Source organism: Asterias amurensis, chromosome 8, assembly GCF_032118995.1.
Source record: "Asterias amurensis chromosome 8, ASM3211899v1".
NCBI classification, from domain to species: domain Eukaryota; kingdom Metazoa; phylum Echinodermata; class Asteroidea; order Forcipulatida; family Asteriidae; genus Asterias; species Asterias amurensis.
In genome coordinates, this window is record NC_092655.1 from 16,630,492 (window position 1) to 16,651,106 (window position 20,615).

Here is a 20,615-nt window from a genome sequence, read left to right on the forward strand (position 1 = left end):
GACCTCAAATTCTAAGCTTGAGGTCTCGAAATCAAATTCGTGAAAAATTACTTCTTTTTCGAAAACTACGTCACTTCAGAGGGAGCTGTTTCTCACAATGTTTTATACCATCAACCTATCCCCATGCATTACTCGTAATCAAGAAAGGTTTTATGATGATAATTGTTTTGAGTAATTACCAGCAATAGTGTCCACTGCCTTTAAGCTTATTTCCCGTGAAAACAAAACTCGCCTTTTACCAAGGTTATTTGTACATTATTTTTGTTTTTCTAACTAGGCTCTTTTATACGCCCCCCCCCCCCCGTTCTTTATGTCAATAAATACAAATTGGCTGTGTAGTTATCATTAAATAAAACTACATTATGTGGTGACTTTGACCCGAAGTATTGGTGGCTAGTTTAAATTAAAATGCTGGGCGGCCACTTTTGAAAAAAAAAAGACTTGTCCTCTTTTTGGAAAACCCTGGACGATTGACTGGAATTTTCCTTTACTTAGCCTGTGTTTGTTGTCAAGCCTAGTGTTTATATGTTTGGTAAAAATGCTTTAAATTAATAAGTGTTTGGATTATTATATTGTTTGGGTACTGCCCCTCCAGCAAGCGAGGGTCCTGTTTGGTTTGCAATGGCCTTGTTGCACAAACGTTGTTGTTTTGTTTTTGTTTTTTTTTTGTTTTTTTTTTGGGGGGGGGGGGGTCATGGGGCGCTGTCAACTAAATTACTTATCTTTGTGTTGCTTATTATGTCCATGCACTGCCCGGATAAATTTAAGCCAATTTGTTTGCTAAATTAATTTAAGTTTTAGAATTTATTTCCTCTACCAAACTATTGACGATCGACAAAGCGTGTTTTACAAATGCTGTAGGCTATAGGTGTACACTTTTGTCATGTCCCTCCTAATTAAATCACTGACCCTTGTCGATTGACACCCCTCAAAGACGAGTGGTATAACCCAGCGTATGATATCGTGACGTATGATCTGACCAGTGCCGACATTTTTAGAGCTGCTTATAAAGCAGACAATATTGCTTGACATATTTCTGCTAAGCAGAATAATGAGCAGGTTATTATAGAACATGTGACATTGTAGTTTGGCTGGTATCCTAAATCTGGTTAGCACAATTTTGTTGTGATTCGCTACTTTTTGTGGTTAAGCAGCTCTAGGGGCTTACTTTTTTTTTGCTTAAAGCCATTGGACACTTTCGCTAAACAGTATTATCCAAGGCCCACACTTCGTGTATCACAACTTAAATATAAAAATTACAAACCTGTGAACATTGAGGCTCAATTGGTCATCGGAGCCGAGAGAAAATAACGGGAAAACCCACCCTTGTTTCCACACGTTTCGCCGTGTCATGACATGTGTTTAAAATAAATCGAGAATCGATATTGTTTTCTCAAAAAGTAAAGCTGCATTTCATGGAATACTATTTCAAGAGAAGTCTTTCACCATCTGTAAACCTTGTAAGTTATTTGTAAATCTCTGAACTTAAAAAAAAAAATTATGTTCCGAAAGTGTCCATATCTTAAAGCAGCTCTGTTAATTTGAGCCCTAGCCTTATTATAGAGTTTAAGGCATTGCCCATTGTGACGTTGTCCAATGATAGGGTTTCATATTACAATGTCACAAGTATATAATGGACTAGTCCGCACCTTAGAGTTTTATAATACAAAGGAAACAATTAGCATACCCATGCGCTGAGAGCGGTCCTCACTGCAGGTATAAAGACAAGTTCAAAACTCAGTCAGTTACTTCTGCGTTGGGTAAAACATCGATCACACCCACTCGCTCCTGGGATTGGTTGGGAATACCTACCCCCGGCGGTGGGCATGCTTAGGACAGATTTATGACAAAGAGGGACGTGTTCATACTTGCTTATTCCTTAGTCCTGAGGTCGTCACTGTGTATTACAAAGCATTGGTAATTTCTGTGAAATAGGTGAGTACGGAGCGTTTCAATGTTTGGGTTATTTATCAACTTTATCATTTTATAAAATAAAAGGCACTGGACACGTTTGGCAATTAGTCTAGTCGTTAGAAAAACCTTGGTAACCTTTTTGGCAACGGAGAGCCGTTGATATAGTATCACACATTGTGAGAAACGGCTCCCTCTGAAGTACCGTAGTAATTTCTCACTCAAATTAATGGTAAAAGACTTAGCTGAAGCATTTTAGTATGCATCTGAAAGCACACAAAGTAATGCAAGAAGGGTGTTCTTTCATTATTCCCATAAAAATTCGATAACTAATTGAGTCAAAATTTTCACAGGCTTGTTATTTTAAACATGTTGGGATATACTAAATGAGAATACTGGTCTTTGAAAATATTATCAAACGTGTCCAGGGGTTGATTTCACAACGAGTTAAGACCAGTCTCGTCGAGTTACTCGTGCCTGCATTACAACACACGGGGCCAAATGCTTTACGTCCCATCCGAATGACGAAGCAATGGCTGAGTCACTTGCTTAAGGACACAAGTGTCACGCAGGGGATTTGAACCCACACTCTTCTTGGTATAGTCCTAATAACCATCGCTACGTCCTTCGGATGGGACGTGAAGCCTTTGGTCCCGTGTGTTGTGTAATGCATGTAAAAGAGCACAGTGCATTTATCAAAAAGAGAATTGTGGTTCACCCGGCGTTTCTGGTTTGATTGGCTGCATATTGCGCCACAGTACCTTGTAAATCATTGGTGCAAAAGGAGTAGATCTCACAATTCAAACGTAATCATATCTTGCAAGAAAATGTTAACGCGCTTTGAGCTTCACTGAGTGACGGATATGCCTGCTGTTTAAGAAACCACTCAATCATATTTTGTATCTTTTGCAACTTTACGGCCGTGAGTTTTGTCAACCGGCAGCCGCACTGCCGACAAAAGTTTTTCACCAACAATTTTACCAAGTTGATTAACCATGGACCAAAAGTACGTTTCCATTTTACTTTACTTTATTTGAGTCTTTGTCCGGCCAGCTTTTGTGGTGGGAGGTCTTTCGTACAAAATTGTGTTTTCAAAACAATTATCTTTGGGTTGTTTTGTTTTCAGATTTGCATAGTTGGCTTTTTGTATCAACTGTTGTTGCAGCTATTTGAGGCGAATTGAGGGACCATTGCGTGGTGCTTTTGCCGGCACGAATAACTTCGATGACCTTTAACTTTATAAGAACTTCTGCAGGTCTATTGTATATAGGCCTTCCATTCCCGACTATACAAAGTTATACAGCTTGTCAAGACACAGTTTCCCCTTATAGTTTCTTATCTTTTTCCGGTAACTTTCAAGCATGGCACTATGCAATATCACAGAATATTGCAGCGATGCTGTGCTGGCCATTGAAGTGTCTCTGGGGTGCATTGGTACCGTGGGTAACCTACTAGTGGTATGCACTATTGCGTGTGTCAACTTCCTACACAACTATACCAATTACTTCATCGCCCATCTATCCATTGCCGATGCACTTGTATGCATTTCGATCCAGGTTTTTCAGTTCAGATACCTTCCCCCGGCCCTGGTGAACTCGGCCACATGTCTGTTGTTCTTTGCCAGGGTGCCATTTTTTGTGTTCTTGAATGTATCCTCGTTCGCAACCCTGTGTTTGCACGCAGAACGATACATAGCAATCGTTCGACCCCTCCAGTATCCGCGTTTGGTGACACCAGCTAAGGTGAAATGTCTCCTTGCCGCTATCTGGATTGTCTCGATCTTGACGAGTTTGTTCGAAACTACGTCATCACTTACGTATGACGAATCTTACAACGTGTGTTACATCACCGATCCCGACGCCACGTGGAAGGCTGCTTTCGTGACCTTAAAGGGGGTCATACTAACGGGGCAGCTTGCGGGAATCATTGTCCCTTACGTCAGAATAATGGCCAACTTGAGAGAATGTGCAATACGGCAGGACAATCTCCACGTGAATGAACTGTTAGAGGCCCGTCGGCGGGTTGCTAAACTCTTATTGTTTATCGCTCTTGCGTATTATCTTACTATGATCCCCGTTGCGGTGGTATACGTACTGTTGACATTTGGCGTAATTGTTGACCCCACGTATTACGACGTAACTGATATTATTCTGTTGGCGAACTCGGTGGTTAATCCGTTTATTTACGCATTTAAGTATAAAGAGTTTAGGAAAGGGTTTGCTAAGATGTGTCGTATGGGGGCAAACAGAGTCCTACCCGTTGAATTTTAGTTCCTTTTCGAAATTATTACGGATTGGGCTTAATTTGCACAGGGGTGTACACCCCACAACAGAGCATCGAGCTCGATATGATGGGTGCGTTCGTTTAGCTTCCCCGGGGTCAACCCGGTCTGCCCCGGTACGTTCGAATCGCGTTGACGGGGCTCACCCGGGTCAGCCCCAGTGCCCTGCTTGTGGGGTGGGTCACATTATTTGGGGGTGACCTGAGGTGCATGCCGACTTCACGAGAGGGCGAGTGTGATCGTTCGATTAGCTCTTGTCAGGGGCTCACCCGAGTGAACACCACACCGCAGGGTCGACCCATGGAAGCTAAACGAACGCACCCAAAGAGGTCTTCAAAATATTCCGTTTGACAGATTTGATTAGCCCCCTAAAATGGTTTCAGGGTAAAACAAAATCCCTTAAATTAGTCCTAATTGCTGAGGGGTGTAGGGACATTTTTTTCTTTTCAAGCTTGATGCTCGGACTTTTTCGGGAAAGGTGACTTTCCAAAGTTGAGTATGATTAAATTAAGCACAAGAGCTGTAAGACTTCTATATTTTTTGTAATTTTTTTTTTTTACGTTAGCATGAGATTAGAATGATTTATTCAGCCAACGTTAAAAAGTTAAGTAGCCCGGTAAAAATTTACTAAAATACACTTACGAACACCAAATGAGTTCAGTTTACGTAAAAAGAATAAACGTTGACGGGCCTTTTTCAGAATTTCATGGCAATTAATGTTCCAAGTAAGGTCATTGGCAATGTACGTACCGAGTAGTTTAAAACTACCAACTTGTACTACAACGTTGTCATGGATATAAACAGGCTCTTTAATGTTCTTGTGTTTCCTACGGAAGTCCACAATCATCTCTTTTGTTTTGTCTACATTTAATATGAGATTGTTTTCCTCGCACCAATTAACAACAGAAGTAATCTGAGCACGATAAGCACTTTCATCGTCATTTTGAATTAAACCAATTAGACTAGTATCATCTGCAAACTTAACAACAAGCGAATTGGGGTTGGTCGCTTTACAATCATGAGTATACAATGAATATAAAAGTGGTGACAGGACACAACCTTGCGGAGTACCAGTATTTAACACAAGAGAATGTGAAGTGCAACTACCAATTCTTACAACCTGACGACGTTCCAATAAAAAGTCTAGAATCCAATTAGAAATTGAAACAGAGAGCTTGAGGTCATTGATAAGTTTAAAATGCAATTTACATGGTACAATTGTGTTAAAAGCATTTTGCACTGTTTGCTAATATGACGTTTATTTAGTTGGGTTGTTGGTTCGAAATCCCACCGAGTGATAGACCCATTTTGTTTGACAGCACTCCAGAAAGAATAAACAGAATACAAATGTGCGCATCGGTGTAAGGATAAAACCAAAGATAATGTTCGCACATTGCTAACATTTTTGTCTTTCCGGCACCGTTTTAGTTATATATTATTTTGCACGCAACAGTCATGTTCAAACAAGGGAAATATAAAAAAAGGCTCTGGTTTATAAGGTTTCCTTCCAACTCCCCAAAATGGTGAAAGTTAAGAAACAGTCTAGCCCCCCCCCCCCCCCCCCTCCCGTAATGGTTGTGGGGTCCGTAAATGAAATGTGACTTTTGTTTCATTGACACCTGGGCAGGATTTCACAAAGAGTTTGGACTAGTCTTATCTCGAGTTAGGACCAGTTACTCGTCCTAACTTAGGACTATCCATGCAATTTGTATATCTTCTAGGACTGGTCCTAACTCTTTGTGAAATCAACCCCCTGCCTCTGTATCTGTATTGTTCGTACAAACACCTGTTGAGGTTGTCGTCGTTTGTCGAGTAGGGGTCCAAACGCAACGCAGCCTGACTAGTTGTTGTATTGTGCTTTTTCTGTCACTTGGTGGATGTTGCTAGAGCTTAGCGCAGCCTGCTAGGGAAATGCAAGTGGGGCAGGCGACCCGCCCCCACCCCTTCCCTCGAGCCACACCCGCAACGGCAGTGTACAAACATCTTCTGATTGCGCCCTCTTTTGAATCATTCTCTTCCATCACATGGGGAAGGGCGCGGCGAGGATCTAAAACAGCAAACGTTTAAAAGTTAATAATTGGAAAGCATGGAGGGTGGTTCACTTGTCGTTCTTAGGTGTTTAGCACTAGCACTAGGCCTACTCTAGTGTATATTAAGTTAGGCATTGGCAGGTTTGGTAGTCAAACCATCTCACTCGGTGTCCCAGCACTAAACTTTGAAAATTGTAGTTCATTTGGTCAGAAGTTTACGAATGTATTTTGTGTGTTTTGTTAATTAAAGTCCCGTTGAAAGACATCTGAAATGTTTTGTATTTTGAGGTTTCATTTGTTGTTATAGTTATGTTTTAACTGGGGGGCCCGGGCCTTTTCAACTGAGTCTTATGCAGCTGGCCGTATATAGCTTAGAGCATCCTCGAGTCAGTGACGTCAGCCCAGGCACTACCTAAAAATGTCCCTTCCGAATCCACGGGTGCGGCTTTTCCAGATTTGGCTAAGGCTATCTTGGCCCCGCGGTTGTGTGGACATTCGCCTGCTTTGCGTACGCACTCGGCCCGCCCTCGCTCGTATAGGACGGTTACTGAAGTCGAATCCAAACCCGAAGCCGTGGTTTCGAAAAGGGTCTATTAATCAAGTGACAAAAGTCTTACTATTGGGGGCGCCCTCCAGTCGCCGCCGAATGTTGCCAAGAACTGCCGGGTATTCCCCGCGCCAAGTCCAAAAGTTTTAGTCAAGACTAAAATAATTGTGAAGATTTACGGTAAATCATACATTATTTGGCCGTTTTTTGAGAGCAGAGTGCAGTGCAACATTCTGTCCTCATAACTGGGGTTGTTACGAACCAGGTAAAGTATGATTTAAATAAATGATGTATTTGTAATAAAATCTGGGTCATTGGCAAAATGTTCAGTTCACTGTTCAGTGATGCGGTGTGATTTGACACGTCGGCAGCAGCATGCAACCGATGGAGTCGGACCACGCTGCTGATGCCTCTTGTCTTCACACATGATCCCTCAGCTCATTCCCATTGCGTGTGACATTCACATTGGAAACACACTGACCATGCTTACCTACCGACACAACGACTGTGACACTCCCATGACTGACATGAAATAAGCTTGTCCCTTGTGTGAAAAAAATTTACGACCCCGCGGTAACCCTTCTTAGGCTTCTTCTCAATCTCACTCACGCAGGTAAGAAAAAAAATCAGTGGAAATTTTGAGTTAATTAATTAAAGCATGGTTCTGGTTCTGGTTCTGGTGGATTACTGCACAATCCCCACATGTGGGGATGTACACGTGCAGATGACTGAGCAGCAATGATTTACATGAAGTGAGCCCCCCTGATGATGTTACCCATATCCATAGCTTGAAGGTAGAATTAGACCTCAATGATTAAAGCCATTGGACCCTTTCGGTTCAGAAAAAAATTAAAAAGTTCACAGATTTACAAATAACTTACAGGGTTTACAGAAGGCAATGGTGAAAGACTTCTCTTGAAATATTATTCCATGAAATGCTTTAGTTTTTGAGAAAACAGCAAAACAATATAAATTCTCGTTAACGAGAATTACGGATTTATTTTAAACACACACCATGACACAGCGAAACAAGGCTGGGTTTTCCCGTTGTTTTCTCTGACTCCAATGACCGATTGAGCCTAAATTTTCACAGGTTTGTTACTTGATATAGAAGTTGTGATACACGAAGTGTGGGCCTTGGAAAACACTGTTTACCGAAAGGGTCCAATGGCTTTAAAGCCTCTGGACACTTTCGGTAAACAGTATTGTCCAAAGGCCCACACTTCGTGTGTCACAACTTATATAAAATAACAAACCTGTGAAAATTTAGTCGGGAGAATATAACGGGAAAACCCAGCCTTGTTTCGTCGTGTCATGACGTGTGTTTAAAATAAATCCGTAATTCTCGATATCGAGAATTGGTAATTGTTTTAATGTTTTCTCAAAAATTAAAGCATTTCATGAAATAATATTTCAAGAGAAGTCTTTCACCATTACCTTCTGTAAACCCTGTTCAGCTCGGCTACTATGAAAGTATTCGACTATCATCTCTGTTTATGGAGACGACAGCGGATTGAACCTTAAATCATAGTTTTACTCTAGGACTCGGAGTAAAACCAAAGAACAAATTAAATGTACTGTCTCAACAGGAAAGTACTAAGACTAATAAAAGAGTAAAGAGTCATAAAATTGAGATAGAAATTATGTAATAAGTGAGAAGTTTGCCGTCATATTTGGCATATGATACCTAAATAAAAAAGTAAGTGGCAGTAAGTTTAGCATCGTCAATTATCCAAAAACTGGATTTTAAAAATATTTATTTGACATTTACCACCGATTTACAGGCCTGAATTTTCATCTTCAAAAGGGCAAGGCTAGTTTAATTTTGAACTGGCCACTTCCATTGGAAAATCTTAAAGTCTGTGAGAAACTTTTGAAGGGGGCACCAAGGCCAAGACCAGGGCAATGGAGGCCATGGTCAGAGATATTCCAGTATCTGTGATTTTCCCATCCTTGTTCTATTTAAATACTTATCAACCCTTGTTTTATCTTGCTTAAATCAATTTACCTGTACAAAGAATCGATTTATCAGGTTACGGAAAAGGAAAGCACTTGTAAGAAAAAGTGGGCTGCTCATATTTCTTTGGTTGTAATTCAGAATATGATGACTTATTTTTATGCACAGGTGTGGTTGCGTTAACTACAGAGCGAACAAGAACCTTGTTCTATACTGTGCCTCGCTAAGGAGGAGAGAGAACCATCTTCTCATTCATCATCATGGCTCTTGGGAAGAAACTACTAGCCCTCCATAAGGACCTCGATAAGCAGCCAGGGAAGAAAGATGAAATATTGAAGCTTCTCAAATCATCAACAAATGAACAGGTGCTAGTTAAGGAGGATTCGTAGAGTTATATATAAGAACTAGAGGGCGCACTGATGATACTGCTTGCACAAACGCGACTGGACCGCACGGAGACACGTGCGCCCTTCTGTACGCACGTTGAATATGAAATACACGTTGGAGTTTGTGTTTATTGAATGCTATGCGATGCTGTTTTGTAAACTTACAAAATAGCCGCAAAAAGACACGCTGTATGATCCTGTTTTGTCGGGCCGCGTATTATGGCCAGTGCGCCCTCTAGTTCTTATGTATAACTCTATGGGAGGATTTGAAACTTTGCATCCATGTGGAAACACAATATGGAAAGGTTTGCGGTAACACCAAGTAATGACTATCTGAGTTGGGGTGGTTCTGAAAAGAACCCTTGGTTTCAACTAGACGTTTCGATCATCGCTTTCTCCAGAAGACGATCGGAGCATACTGATCGAAACAACGAGTTGAAACCAACGGTTCTTTTCAGAACCACCCCAACTCATTTAGAGATAGTCATTACATGGTGTTACCGCAAACCTTTCCATAAGGTGCTAGTTACTATACTTATAGCCGTCACTCGAGAACCATAACATGATTCGCGTGCATACCGCCAGGCAAACCTTTGTGTTTTGGCAGCCAGCTAGAAAGTACACGCAATATCATTACTACGCGTCTTCTTGCCCAGCGAAACATGACGTGTACAGTGTTTTGTCAACAAAGGGCGGTTTAAATGTAAACATAGGTTACATCGTCTATACAACCTGGCTAGAATTTGGGTGGAAACTGTACTTGTAAGACTACAGGGCTTGCAGCTCAAAATTTTTACTGGACCAGAATTTATTTTACAAGACCAGGGCCCAATTTCATAGAGCTGCTTAGCACAAAAATTTGCTTAGCATGAAATTTCTTCCTTGACAAAAACAGGATTACAAACCAAATATCAATTTGTTACATATTGCTTGTTACTGGTATTCAGCTGGTGTTCCCTTAACCTTAAAAAAAACGTGGATATTTGGTTGGTAATCTTGTTTTTATAAGGAAGAAATTTCATGCTATGCAAATTTTCGTGCTTAGCAGCTCTATGAAATTTGGCCCTGGACTCGATTTTCTCGAAGCATTGAGATTCATCGTAAGATGAGGTGTCAGTATCATTACAGTGATTTGTATTGTGACATCACACTTAGCAACTACGACTACATGTATGTAGCCTTGTTTCATGCGAACCTGTGTAAACTGCAGAAGGAAACCAGTGACACTATTAACCAATCTGAAAAGGTAATGGTAGTGTGAATACCGAAAAGCCCTGTGGTACCTTTTCTGTGTACGAAAGCTATAAAAATGCTTAGATTATAGCTACTTGGAGCGGAATGTTGTTAACGGAAATGCTATTTTTAACTTGTTCATTAGATGTTTGTTCACACTTTAAATGTAATTTTGATATGTGTACACTTCTGAATTTTTCTTAATTATCAATTACAAAATCAGGCCCTAACCTCAAGGTTTTGAAAATCTAATAACACTTCAAACGTCATTGACAGTGCGCGTCAAAATGACTGGGAGTTTTCTTTGTTATACCTCCACGCTGCAACAAAGCGGCTACACAAGTTGGAGCTCCCAAGTATGATGTTACATGAGTGATTTTGTAACTGAGCTTTCCGCAAATCTTTCCGAAAAGTGCTGGATTTTTCGAAATGAATGTTTTTTTTTTACACTATTAAAATCTATTTATAGTCATATGACTCGATTTCCTTATTTATTGAAAACATTTTAAAGACACTGGACACTATTGGTAATTGTCAAAGACCAGTCTTTTCACTTGCTGTATTTCAACATATGCATAAAATAACAAACCTGTGAACATTTGAGCTCAATCTGTCATCGAAGTTGCGAGATAATAATGAAAGTAAAAACACCCTTGTCACACGAAGTTGTTTGCTTTCATATGCTTGATTTCGAGACCATCAAATACTTGGAAAATTACTTCTTTCTCGAAAAACTACTCCACTTCAGAGGGAGCCGTTTCTCACAGTGTTTTATACCATCAACCTCTCTTCATTACTCATTACCAAGTAAGGTTTTATGATAATAATTATTTTGAGTAATTACCAATAGTGTCCACTGCCTTTAATACTTTTATTATTGATGTTGTTTAGATCTCTGAGGCACTTCATCTGCAGCTGAGTAGACCGGAAGATGGGAGCGTTGCGGACGTAGTTCGAATCATCTTCCAGAGTTCCACAGACTCATCCGGTGCGAGCAGACGACTCAATGTGTACAAGGTGGCTATCAAACTCTTACAAGATCAGTACATCACCAACAGAGCAGCCTCAGAAATTGTGGGTTTTCTTCTCATGGAGGTATGGATGAGGTCTTTTGTTTGTGTGCAAGTTAGTGGCGTGTCATGGACGAGCGGTTAAGAGCATCGGATTCAAGCTTTGGTGTTTGACAAGCAGAGTGTGGGTTTGAATCCCGGTCGTGACACTTGCTACATTAAATTGGGGAGGTAGTGCTTTCTGCTCTACCTGCCAGGCTTCGGACTGATGATACCCAAGCCTACATCCGTATGTACTGTTTCAGCCCTAGGAGTCGGTGGCAACGGCCTCTGGACAAAAATAATTGTAGCCCACACCTTGAAGTGGCCTTTAGGCCTTGTATGTCAGGCGGCATGCTTAAAAAAAAAAAAGTATTGTGTGTATTTTCAGGCCTGTTGGCTTAGTTTTACAAAGGGCAAGGGTACCAAGGCATTTTCTCCTTGGTAAAGGGCACCCTATGAGGAAATTGTAAATTTCTACTGGAGAGCATTTCAAGGGCACCAAGGCAATGACCCAGGGGCATGAAGGCTACCGCCTTCGTTGCCTCAGTGAAGTATCAGGCCTGTATTTGGGAGGTGGTGCTTTGTGCTCTACCAGCCAGGCTTCTGATGGATGATACCTTACCCAAGGATAAGGTGGCAACGACCCCTGAAAAAATAGTTGATTTGTAGCCCACACCTTGAAGTGGCCTTTAGGCCTTGTGTGTCTTGCGATTTGCATACAATTACAAAAATTTTTTATTGGGGTTGTTAAAGGGTTTTGATACCTTTTGTAGATGACATACATTTGTAGCTATGACATGAATCCCTACTCACTGTGAATGAAGATGTGTGTAATGTCATTTTACCTAGAAGTAGAAGTTTCAGCTTAATCAAACGCCAAGTTTTTGAGAAGAAAAACAAATTGAAAATCTGGTGTAAGTACTGTATACTCCGTACTTTACCGAGTCCTGGGGTGCGTTCCACTCGCGCAAACGTTGCCAACAGTTGCGCACGTTCGCCAACAATTTCAAGTGGAACGAGTTGTTCGCCGCCACCGTTGGCGAACGTTGTCAACTTTAGGCGAACATACTTCTGAGGTGTTTGCGAGTGGTTTTTAAAATGGCGGACAAGCATACGGTATTATTTCTTTGTCACAAACATAATTACATTGTATTTTCGGTGGATGATAATGCAGATTTGGAATAACAAAGTTAATTAGTTGATGTAATGATGTCAAAAAGAGGACTAATGCAGCAAAAACGAAGTTTAAAAAAACCTACGTATGGTGCGCACCATCTTCATTTCAGGGCGCCGCCATATTGACATCGCGTATACGCACCAATCGTTCAAACGATAAAAAAACGTTTGCGCGAACAGTTGCGAGTCGTTTGCGCGAGTGGAACGCACCCCTGATGAAAATTTAACATCTATTTTATGAGTAGTATGTTTGCCATTGTTTACTCCACAGACAGATAATCTTGCAGCCAGTCATTTGGCTGAGCTAGCTGGTGTCTTTACCGATGCTGTCAAAAGAAAAGAACCCACCAATGGAAAGTAAGTCCTATCTTTATCAACTCATTCTTTCAAATTGTCACTGCTTAAAAGATTTGGGTCCTTTTTGTAACACAAAACACAATAACATTTGAAGATCTAATGAAAGCAGAAAGCTTACCTTAAAATATTACTTGCTGAGGTGCTGTAGTTTTTTAGAAATGAGCAAAACAATGTCATGAAAATATGTTTTTACATGCTAAAAAAAAAATTCTCATGATCACTGAGAAAATTTTTATTTGTGTGACTTCTTTTACTCGTTTCTCAAAAACAACAGTACCTCAGCAACTAATATTTTCAGGAAGGCTTTCTACCATCATTATCTTCTAACTGTGTTGTTAGGTGTAAATCTGTAGAAATTGTGTTTTTTTTGTCCTACAAAAAGTACATAGACCCTTTAAAGACACTGGACACTATTGATAAAAGAACTAATTTTCCACGAATATAGTTTTGAGACCTCAGATTCAGAATTTGAGGTCCTGAAATCAAGCATCTGAAGGCACACAACTTTGTTTGACGACTGTTTTTTCTTCCATTATTATCGCGCAACTTTGACGACCAATTGAGCTCAAATTTTTACAGGTTTTTTGTTTATGGATATGTTGAGATACACTGAATGAGAAGACTGGGCTTTGACAATTACCAGTAGTGTCCAGTGTCTTTAAATTTGTTTTGAGTCATTGCAAACTGAGTTATCGAGTATTCTCTCATTGAGTTTGATTTATTATTTATTTCCTACCCTCACAGAGCGTTTGAACTCCTCCCAAAAATCATCCTTTCTCTGGCCGCCAAGGAAACGGTGTCCTACGGCAGCAACACCATGAGCGGTGCTGAATACAAAGATCATGTGATAAACACACTGTCGTCCAGCAGATGGGATCCGCGTTGTATTATTCACCTAGCTGCCATGTTCAGGTTTGTCAATGATAATAATAATATACAAATATTGACTGCTTCGAGTGCTATGGTTAAAACTATGACTCCCGAGGTGATCCACGGAGCGTTCTATTTTCCCGAGGCGAAGCCGAGGGAAAGTAGAACGCTCCGGGGATCACCGAGGGAGTCATAGTTTTTAACCATTGCACGAGTAAAAGCAGTCAATATTTGTTTTATAACACCCCAAACATTTCTAAAACCTGTATTATTATTATTAAGTTACAGACCTGAATGCTACAATCCACGGACGACGCGAATACAGATTGCAAACACTTTTACTTACTGTGTTGCATGTGGTGTCGTGCAATCCAAAATGGTTACAGACTATTAATTTATCATTCTCGTACACGCAACGGACGTCTGGGTACTGCACGCCGTGTGCTAGTCTGTCGGACTAGCGCACGGCGCCGTGTGCTAGTCTTCGGACTAGCGCATGGCAAACCGACGCACTATCACACGGCCGTCGTCTAGCAAAACTAAGACATGTCATGTGACGCGCTCTAAACCAATGAGCAGGCAGAATACTTGCAAGGGGTGTTATAATATACAAATAAAGAATGTTTATGAGTGCAATGGTGCGAGTATGTTCATAATCATGAGTTGAAAGATGGAATGTTCTATTCAACGAGGCGGAGCCGAGTTGAATGGAACGTTCCATCTTTCAACAAAGGAAAATATTTGCACAATTGCACGAATGAAAAACATTTGTTTTATTCAACATCCAAGTAGACCTTTTTTCCATTTTGATTGGAGGATATAAATTTCAAAACAAACAAAGCGTCTGTTTTGAGACACGCAGACGCGAAATGTGTGCCTTGCAGTAACACTGCTGCATTACCAAAGACGCGAACGCAGTGATGTTTTTTACTCACCGTGCAAGAGTACTTTTCGGATGGAACGAAAAATGCACGGTGAGTGGCATATCATGCAATAGTACTTTTATTTGCGAACACGTGACGGACAATCCTCAAATCAAATGGAAGGGTCTGCTTGGGTGTTATAAATAGTATAAGTTATCAAACAAGCGCGAGTGGAATACAGAAAAATATAGCGCTTCTGCATCCCATATCCAACGTGGCCAAAGTTGGATATGGGACGCAGATGTGCTATATTTTTTCCGTAATCCACGAGCGCAAGTGTGATAACGAATTTATCTTCCAGCCTCATTAAGTCAGTAAGGTTAGGTTATGTTTTTGTTTTTGGTTTTGCACGCGCACAGTTTAGAATGTAATTTTTGCACTGACTGTATTCAGAGCATGCTGCATTGACACTCACAATACGCAGAGTGCAGTGTAAAAACTTGGTGTGGATTATCGTCTGATATCACACTCCGGTTCGAGCATCTGGTTGGAGGATCAGCTTGTACACTGGAAGATAATTATAATTACAACATTTATAGAGCGTTATATAATGCTTAAGTTTCTAAGCGCTATTACCAGACTGACAAAACAGATGGTAATGAGATTTAAAAGTGTCAAATAAAGGAGCTGCTTGAATGTGGGTGGGTAGCTTGTTGCAAAGTGTTGGAACTATGACTAGGAGATAGCACGAGCGTCATAGCGTTTGGCGGGGTCCCGGGGAAAGCTGAAAATTAGCGATGGAAGAAGAGCGAAGGCATCGGGTAGCTGATGAAAGTCAAGATGAACGAAGGGCTACAAGGTCTTGGAGATATACTGGGGCAAAATTATGAACAAGTTTATAGACGATTTGACCTAAAGAAGATTCATCAATATGTAACGGAACATTCGCTTTGAAAGTCTTCAAAAGCTTAAATTCAAATTTTACAATTTTAAAAGTATCATTAATTCACTTGTAATAAACAATCAGCCTGCCATAATATTAGAAGGGTTAACTGACGTTATGCGGGACATGATTTGGGTATGGGGTTCCACAGTTATTTATTTTAGTTCTTATTTTTTTTTCATTCGCTTTGAAAGTCTTCAAAAGCTTCCATTCAAATGTTTAAATTTCCGACATTTTGGATACAATAAAAGTATCATTAATTCACTGCCGTAATACTAGAAGGGTTTTATTAGAACTGATGCTATGAGGGACGTGATTTTGGTATGGAGGGCCAAAGTTATTTATATTTGTCATGCATTTGTTGTTATTTTTTTTACCAAAACGTCCTGTACCGTCTGAGGTTCTACAGGTATAAATCAAAATGTAAAAATCCTTGCCATTTTTGTTCTTGTGATCCTAGGGATGTTTCATTAAGTAGTGACCAACTGAAGTTCATCATGACCAAGATCATCAGGCACTGTAAAGACGTCGATCTTCAGGAAATGCCTCCATTGGTTTATCAGCTACTGCTCCTAGCAACTAAGGTATAAATGTTGAAGACTCACTTATTTAAATCTACGTAGTTACCCCATTCTGTCCAATAGACCATAATGAGGTTACCCAATGTCTGCTTCCCATCAACCAACTAATTCAACGCCGCCGCTCTGCCTTCTTCGGTCATGTCGCTCGCCTAGCTGACAACATCCCAGCTAAAAAAGCTCTAAAGCATCGCCAAATGTAATCATTTGAATTTTTTTAATCAGCAAATTGTGATAAGTCTTCACTCTTTATTTTGTTTAACTAGCCATTGGCCATCAAAATTGTAGCGCAGGCCCCGAATTAACCCCACGGCACACGCAGCAATTGCAGTGGTGCCCTGTGTAAGGTTTTGGTACACATTTACATTTTCCTCATAGAAGTGCTCATTACTATAGGAAAGTTGCTCTGCCACTCTAAGAGAAAAGCTGAAGGCCTGGTAGCCCATTCTATCAGTCAGTGATTTAAAGGCAGTGGACACTCTTGGTAATTACTCAAAATAACGATGACTTGGTAAAAAGCAATGGGGAGAGGTTGATAGTATAAAACATTGTGTGAAATGGCTCCCTCTGAAGTAACATAGTTTTTGAGAAAGAAGTAATTTTCCACGAATTTGGTTTTGAGACCTCAGAATTAGATTTTGAGGTCCCGAAATCAAGCATCTGAAAGCACACAACTTTGTGTGACAAGGTTGTTTTTTCTTCCATTATTATTTCGCAACTTCGACGACCAGTTGAGTCTTTTCACAGGTTTGTTATTTTATGCATGTGTTGAGATACACCAAGTGAGAAGACTGGTCTTTGACAATTACCTATAGTGTCTAGTGTTTTTTAGGATCTGTTTAGATGGATCTTTCTTGGCCCTTGCATCGTCTACAAACAGTGATTGGATGTTTTCTTGTTTTTGAATCCGTATATAGGGTCATAAGAGACTGGTGTTCACTGGACTAACCTCATATCTCACAAAGCAAGACAAACTCTGCAAGGATCAGCATCAAGAACAAAACCAGTAAGTTACTCTCAAATCATTAAATAAGTTCATCTGGATTGTTGAAGATCATGAATTCAAAGATTTGTTTTTACAAAACCAAAGTTATGTATGATGTTACTTACATATTTTAGTATTCATAAATACCAATAGTATCCACTGCCTTTAAGCCCGGTTCAGTGTTCCTGCATTGTTTTCGCAGCTAACAATTCACAAGAATTGGGCTGTGCTCAACTCATGCAAAGCTTTCGCAGCAAAAACAGAGCTGTGTTGTAAAATTCATTTTGAACTGAGAAGCTAAGAAGCAGTGGACACTATTGGTAATTACTCAAAATAATTATTAGCATAAACCTTACTTGGTTGCGAGTAATGTGGAGCTGTTGATAGTATAAAACATTTTGAGAAACGGCTCCCTCTGAAGTAACATAGTTTCGAGGAAGAAGTAATTTTTCACGAATTTGATTTCGAGACCTGGGAACTAGATATTGAGGTCTCGAAATCAAGCATCTGAAAGCACACAAACTTGTTTTTTCTTTCAATATTATCTTGCAACTTCGACGATCAATTGAGCTCAAATTTTCACAGGTTTGTTATTTTATGCACATGTTGAGATACACCAGTGAGAAGACTGGTCTTTGACAATTTACCAAAGGTGTCCAGTGTCTTTAACAGTGTGTATTAGTTCAATGAATCCCATTTTTATTTTAACCAGAAACGTTGAAGCCTTGTCGACCATATCTCAGGATGCCTTGCGCCACATGGAAGGTACCGTCATCCTTCACATTACGTTTGCTATTAAGCAAGACCAGGATCTAGGAAAAGAGTTCATCAAGTTTCTTGAGGTAAGTCACGCCATTCATTGCTATATGGAAAGGTTTGCGGTAACACCATGTACATGTATTGACTATCTCTAAAGGTCGTGGGTTTGAATCCCACTCGAGTAAAATGCCTGTGATTTTTTTCAAAGGACTCGGGAAAGTACTAAGTATACAGTGCTACACACATCGGTGTATATGGGTAAAAAAAAATTAAAAAAAATAAAATATTAATATCTCTAATGAGTTGGGGTGGTTCTGAAAAGAACCGTTGGGGTGGTTCTGAAAAGAACCGTTGGGGTGGTTCTGAAAAGAACCATTGGTTTAAAGGAACACGTTGCCTTGGATCGGACGAGTTGGTCAAAACAAAAGCGTTTGTAACCGTTTTTTATAAAATGCATATGGTTGGAAAGATGTTTTAAAAGTAGAATACAATGATCCACACAAGTTTGCCTCGAAATTGCGTGGTTTTCCTTCTACTGTGCGAACTAACATGGTCGGCCATTTATAAGAGTCAAAATTTTGACCCCCATAAATGGCCGACGTGTTAGTCGACAAGGTAAAAGGAAAACCACGCAATTTCGAGGCATGTTTGTGTGGATCATTGTATTCTACTTTTACAACATCTTTCTACCCATATGCCAGGGTTCGAAATTAGCGGTCGCCCGGCCGACAAATGCGAGTGAAAATAGCGGCGGGCGAGTGAAAACCCTTTCTCACTAGCCCGCCGGGCGAGTCAAATAGTTATTCGTTTTCACATATAAATGAGGGTTCAGTGGCAAAATCCCACAGAAAACTTTTACTAAAGCTTTTAAACTAGTAAGTTTGACAATTCTAGATACTTGCTAGATTTAATTTTTGCCGTGATCGGGACCGGAATTGCTGTCGTTCGTTTCAGAAAACACGTACAATCAATTGAAAACACGATGCACAAACCACATGGTGCCGAGTATCCTTACAGTACATGTACATGGTAGCCCACTGGTACGTCCATGCAGTATGCACAGCACATACACAACACACACACAGTCGTCCAAAGTCCATTCTGACCAACACCCTGCACGCTGTGATTGGCCATTGATGGCTGTTGATAATTCCAAATTCATGATGTTCTTGACTAGACTTCAATGCAGTACACGTTCGCGAACGGAGTAAATAATTGTCGCACGTTGTGCATAATGCCTGCAGACTGTGCACAATGTACAGCCTTGGAGGAATTCCAATAACATGGACAACTTTTGCCAACAGAGGGCGTTGCGATGCAAAGTTTATTGAATTATTTCTCGATATGTGCGTTGTTGACTGATCGTTGATTCATGAAGATTTTGTTGCAAACGGAGTTCAAAACATGTTCAAATCAACCGAACCCTAACCATGAAGCCATTAAAGTTGTTGATGGAAAAGGGATAGTTTAAGGTAAAAATTCAAATATAAAATCCTCTAAAAAAAAGCAATTTTAAGGGCTTAATTTTCGGGGGGTTTTGGGGGGTTTTTTTTGGAAAATTTTGTGAATAAATACATGCGGGCTAGTGAAAAAACCTGCGGGCGATCGAGAATTGTGGTTGACACGCCCGGCGGGCTATTGAAAAAAAAAGTTAAGAGAAACCCCTGTATGCATTTTATAAAAAACGGTTACAAACGCTTTTCAAAGACCAACTCGACCGATCCAAGGCAACGTGTTCCTTTAACTCAACGGTTCTTTTCAGAACCACCCCAACTCATTAGAGATAGTCATTACATGGTGTTACCGCAAACCTTTCCATATCGTATTTCCACCATGCAAAGTTTCAAATCCTACCATTCATTGCTCTTTTTTAATGGGTGTGTTCAATTAACTTCCCCGGGTCGACCCTGATCTGCCCCCGATACGTTCGAATAGCTTAGACGTCATTCCAGGGGCTCACCCGGGTCAACTCCAAGTGTCCTGCTTGTGGAATGGGTCCGACTTTGGGGCTGGCCAAAGGTGCATGACGTCACCTAGAGAGGGCGAGTGATCGTTCAATCTCTTGCTCGGTGCCGCACTCGAATGAGCACCGCGGGGTCGACACAGTGAAGCTAACCGAACGCACCAACGATTAAGAAAGAAATTATTTGGGGTTGAACAAAGAAAAAATTTATAGAGCGGGACTCGACCTCCCAACGACCTCCGGACTAATGTGCCGGCGCTCTACCAACTGAGCTACTACAATCCCAGCCATATCTCAATGGGCCCCCGCATCAAAGCCCTCATGCCCCTTTTCAATGTTGGCTCTCATTGCATAATCTTCGCTGCCATCAACATTGCCCTCATATTGCGAATGGGTGGCACAAGCATTTTGGCCGAGGTCGGTGGTCTCCCTATTTTACCAATACCTTTTTTTCAGGGGTTTTTACTCAGGGGTTTTTACTCAGGGGTTTTTACTCAGATGGGATTCGAACCCACAACCCTTGCAATTCTACAGCAGTGTCTTACAACGAGACGACTGAGATATTCTTGAATATTCTATATCCCTGATGAACAAATCAACATCTACTATATCGTTCAAAACATAGGATTTGAACTGCCTCTAGCTACCAGGCTAATCTAGGTGGTCTAGTTGGTAAAACACTGCTCTAGAATGGCAAGGGTTTTGGGTTCAAATCCCACCCGAG

General features: G+C 40.6%; 2 protein-coding genes across 2 annotated transcripts in view; both read left to right on the top strand.

Moving 5' to 3' along the window:
• The first annotated feature begins 3,272 nt into the window (after nucleotides 1-3,272).
• On the top strand, nucleotides 3,273-4,181 carry LOC139940284 (somatostatin receptor type 4-like). Its single transcript, XM_071936478.1, has one exon. The coding sequence runs from the start codon at nucleotides 3,273-3,275 to the stop codon at nucleotides 4,179-4,181; it is 909 nt and encodes a 302-aa protein (XP_071792579.1).
• A 2,703-nt stretch (nucleotides 4,182-6,884) lies between these two features.
• Nucleotides 6,885-20,615, top strand: part of LOC139940407 (Fanconi anemia group I protein-like) — an 82,857-nt gene continuing 69,126 nt past the window's right edge. Inside the window, exons 1-8 of the mRNA XM_071936638.1 lie at nucleotides 6,885-7,034; nucleotides 8,895-9,091; nucleotides 11,237-11,440; nucleotides 12,845-12,930; nucleotides 13,675-13,842; nucleotides 16,067-16,190; nucleotides 17,102-17,190; nucleotides 17,882-18,011. Coding sequence (XP_071792739.1) covers nucleotides 8,987-9,091; nucleotides 11,237-11,440; nucleotides 12,845-12,930; nucleotides 13,675-13,842; nucleotides 16,067-16,190; nucleotides 17,102-17,190; nucleotides 17,882-18,011 — 906 coding nt within the window. The 5' untranslated portion in view covers nucleotides 6,885-7,034; nucleotides 8,895-8,986. The remainder of the gene's footprint in view (nucleotides 7,035-8,894; nucleotides 9,092-11,236; nucleotides 11,441-12,844; nucleotides 12,931-13,674; nucleotides 13,843-16,066; nucleotides 16,191-17,101; nucleotides 17,191-17,881; nucleotides 18,012-20,615) is intronic.

Excerpts from the sequence above, each read along its gene's own strand:
- LOC139940284 (XM_071936478.1), top strand. The coding sequence starts at position 3,273 with ATGGCACTATGCAATATCACAGAATATTGCAGCGATGCTGTGCTGGCC.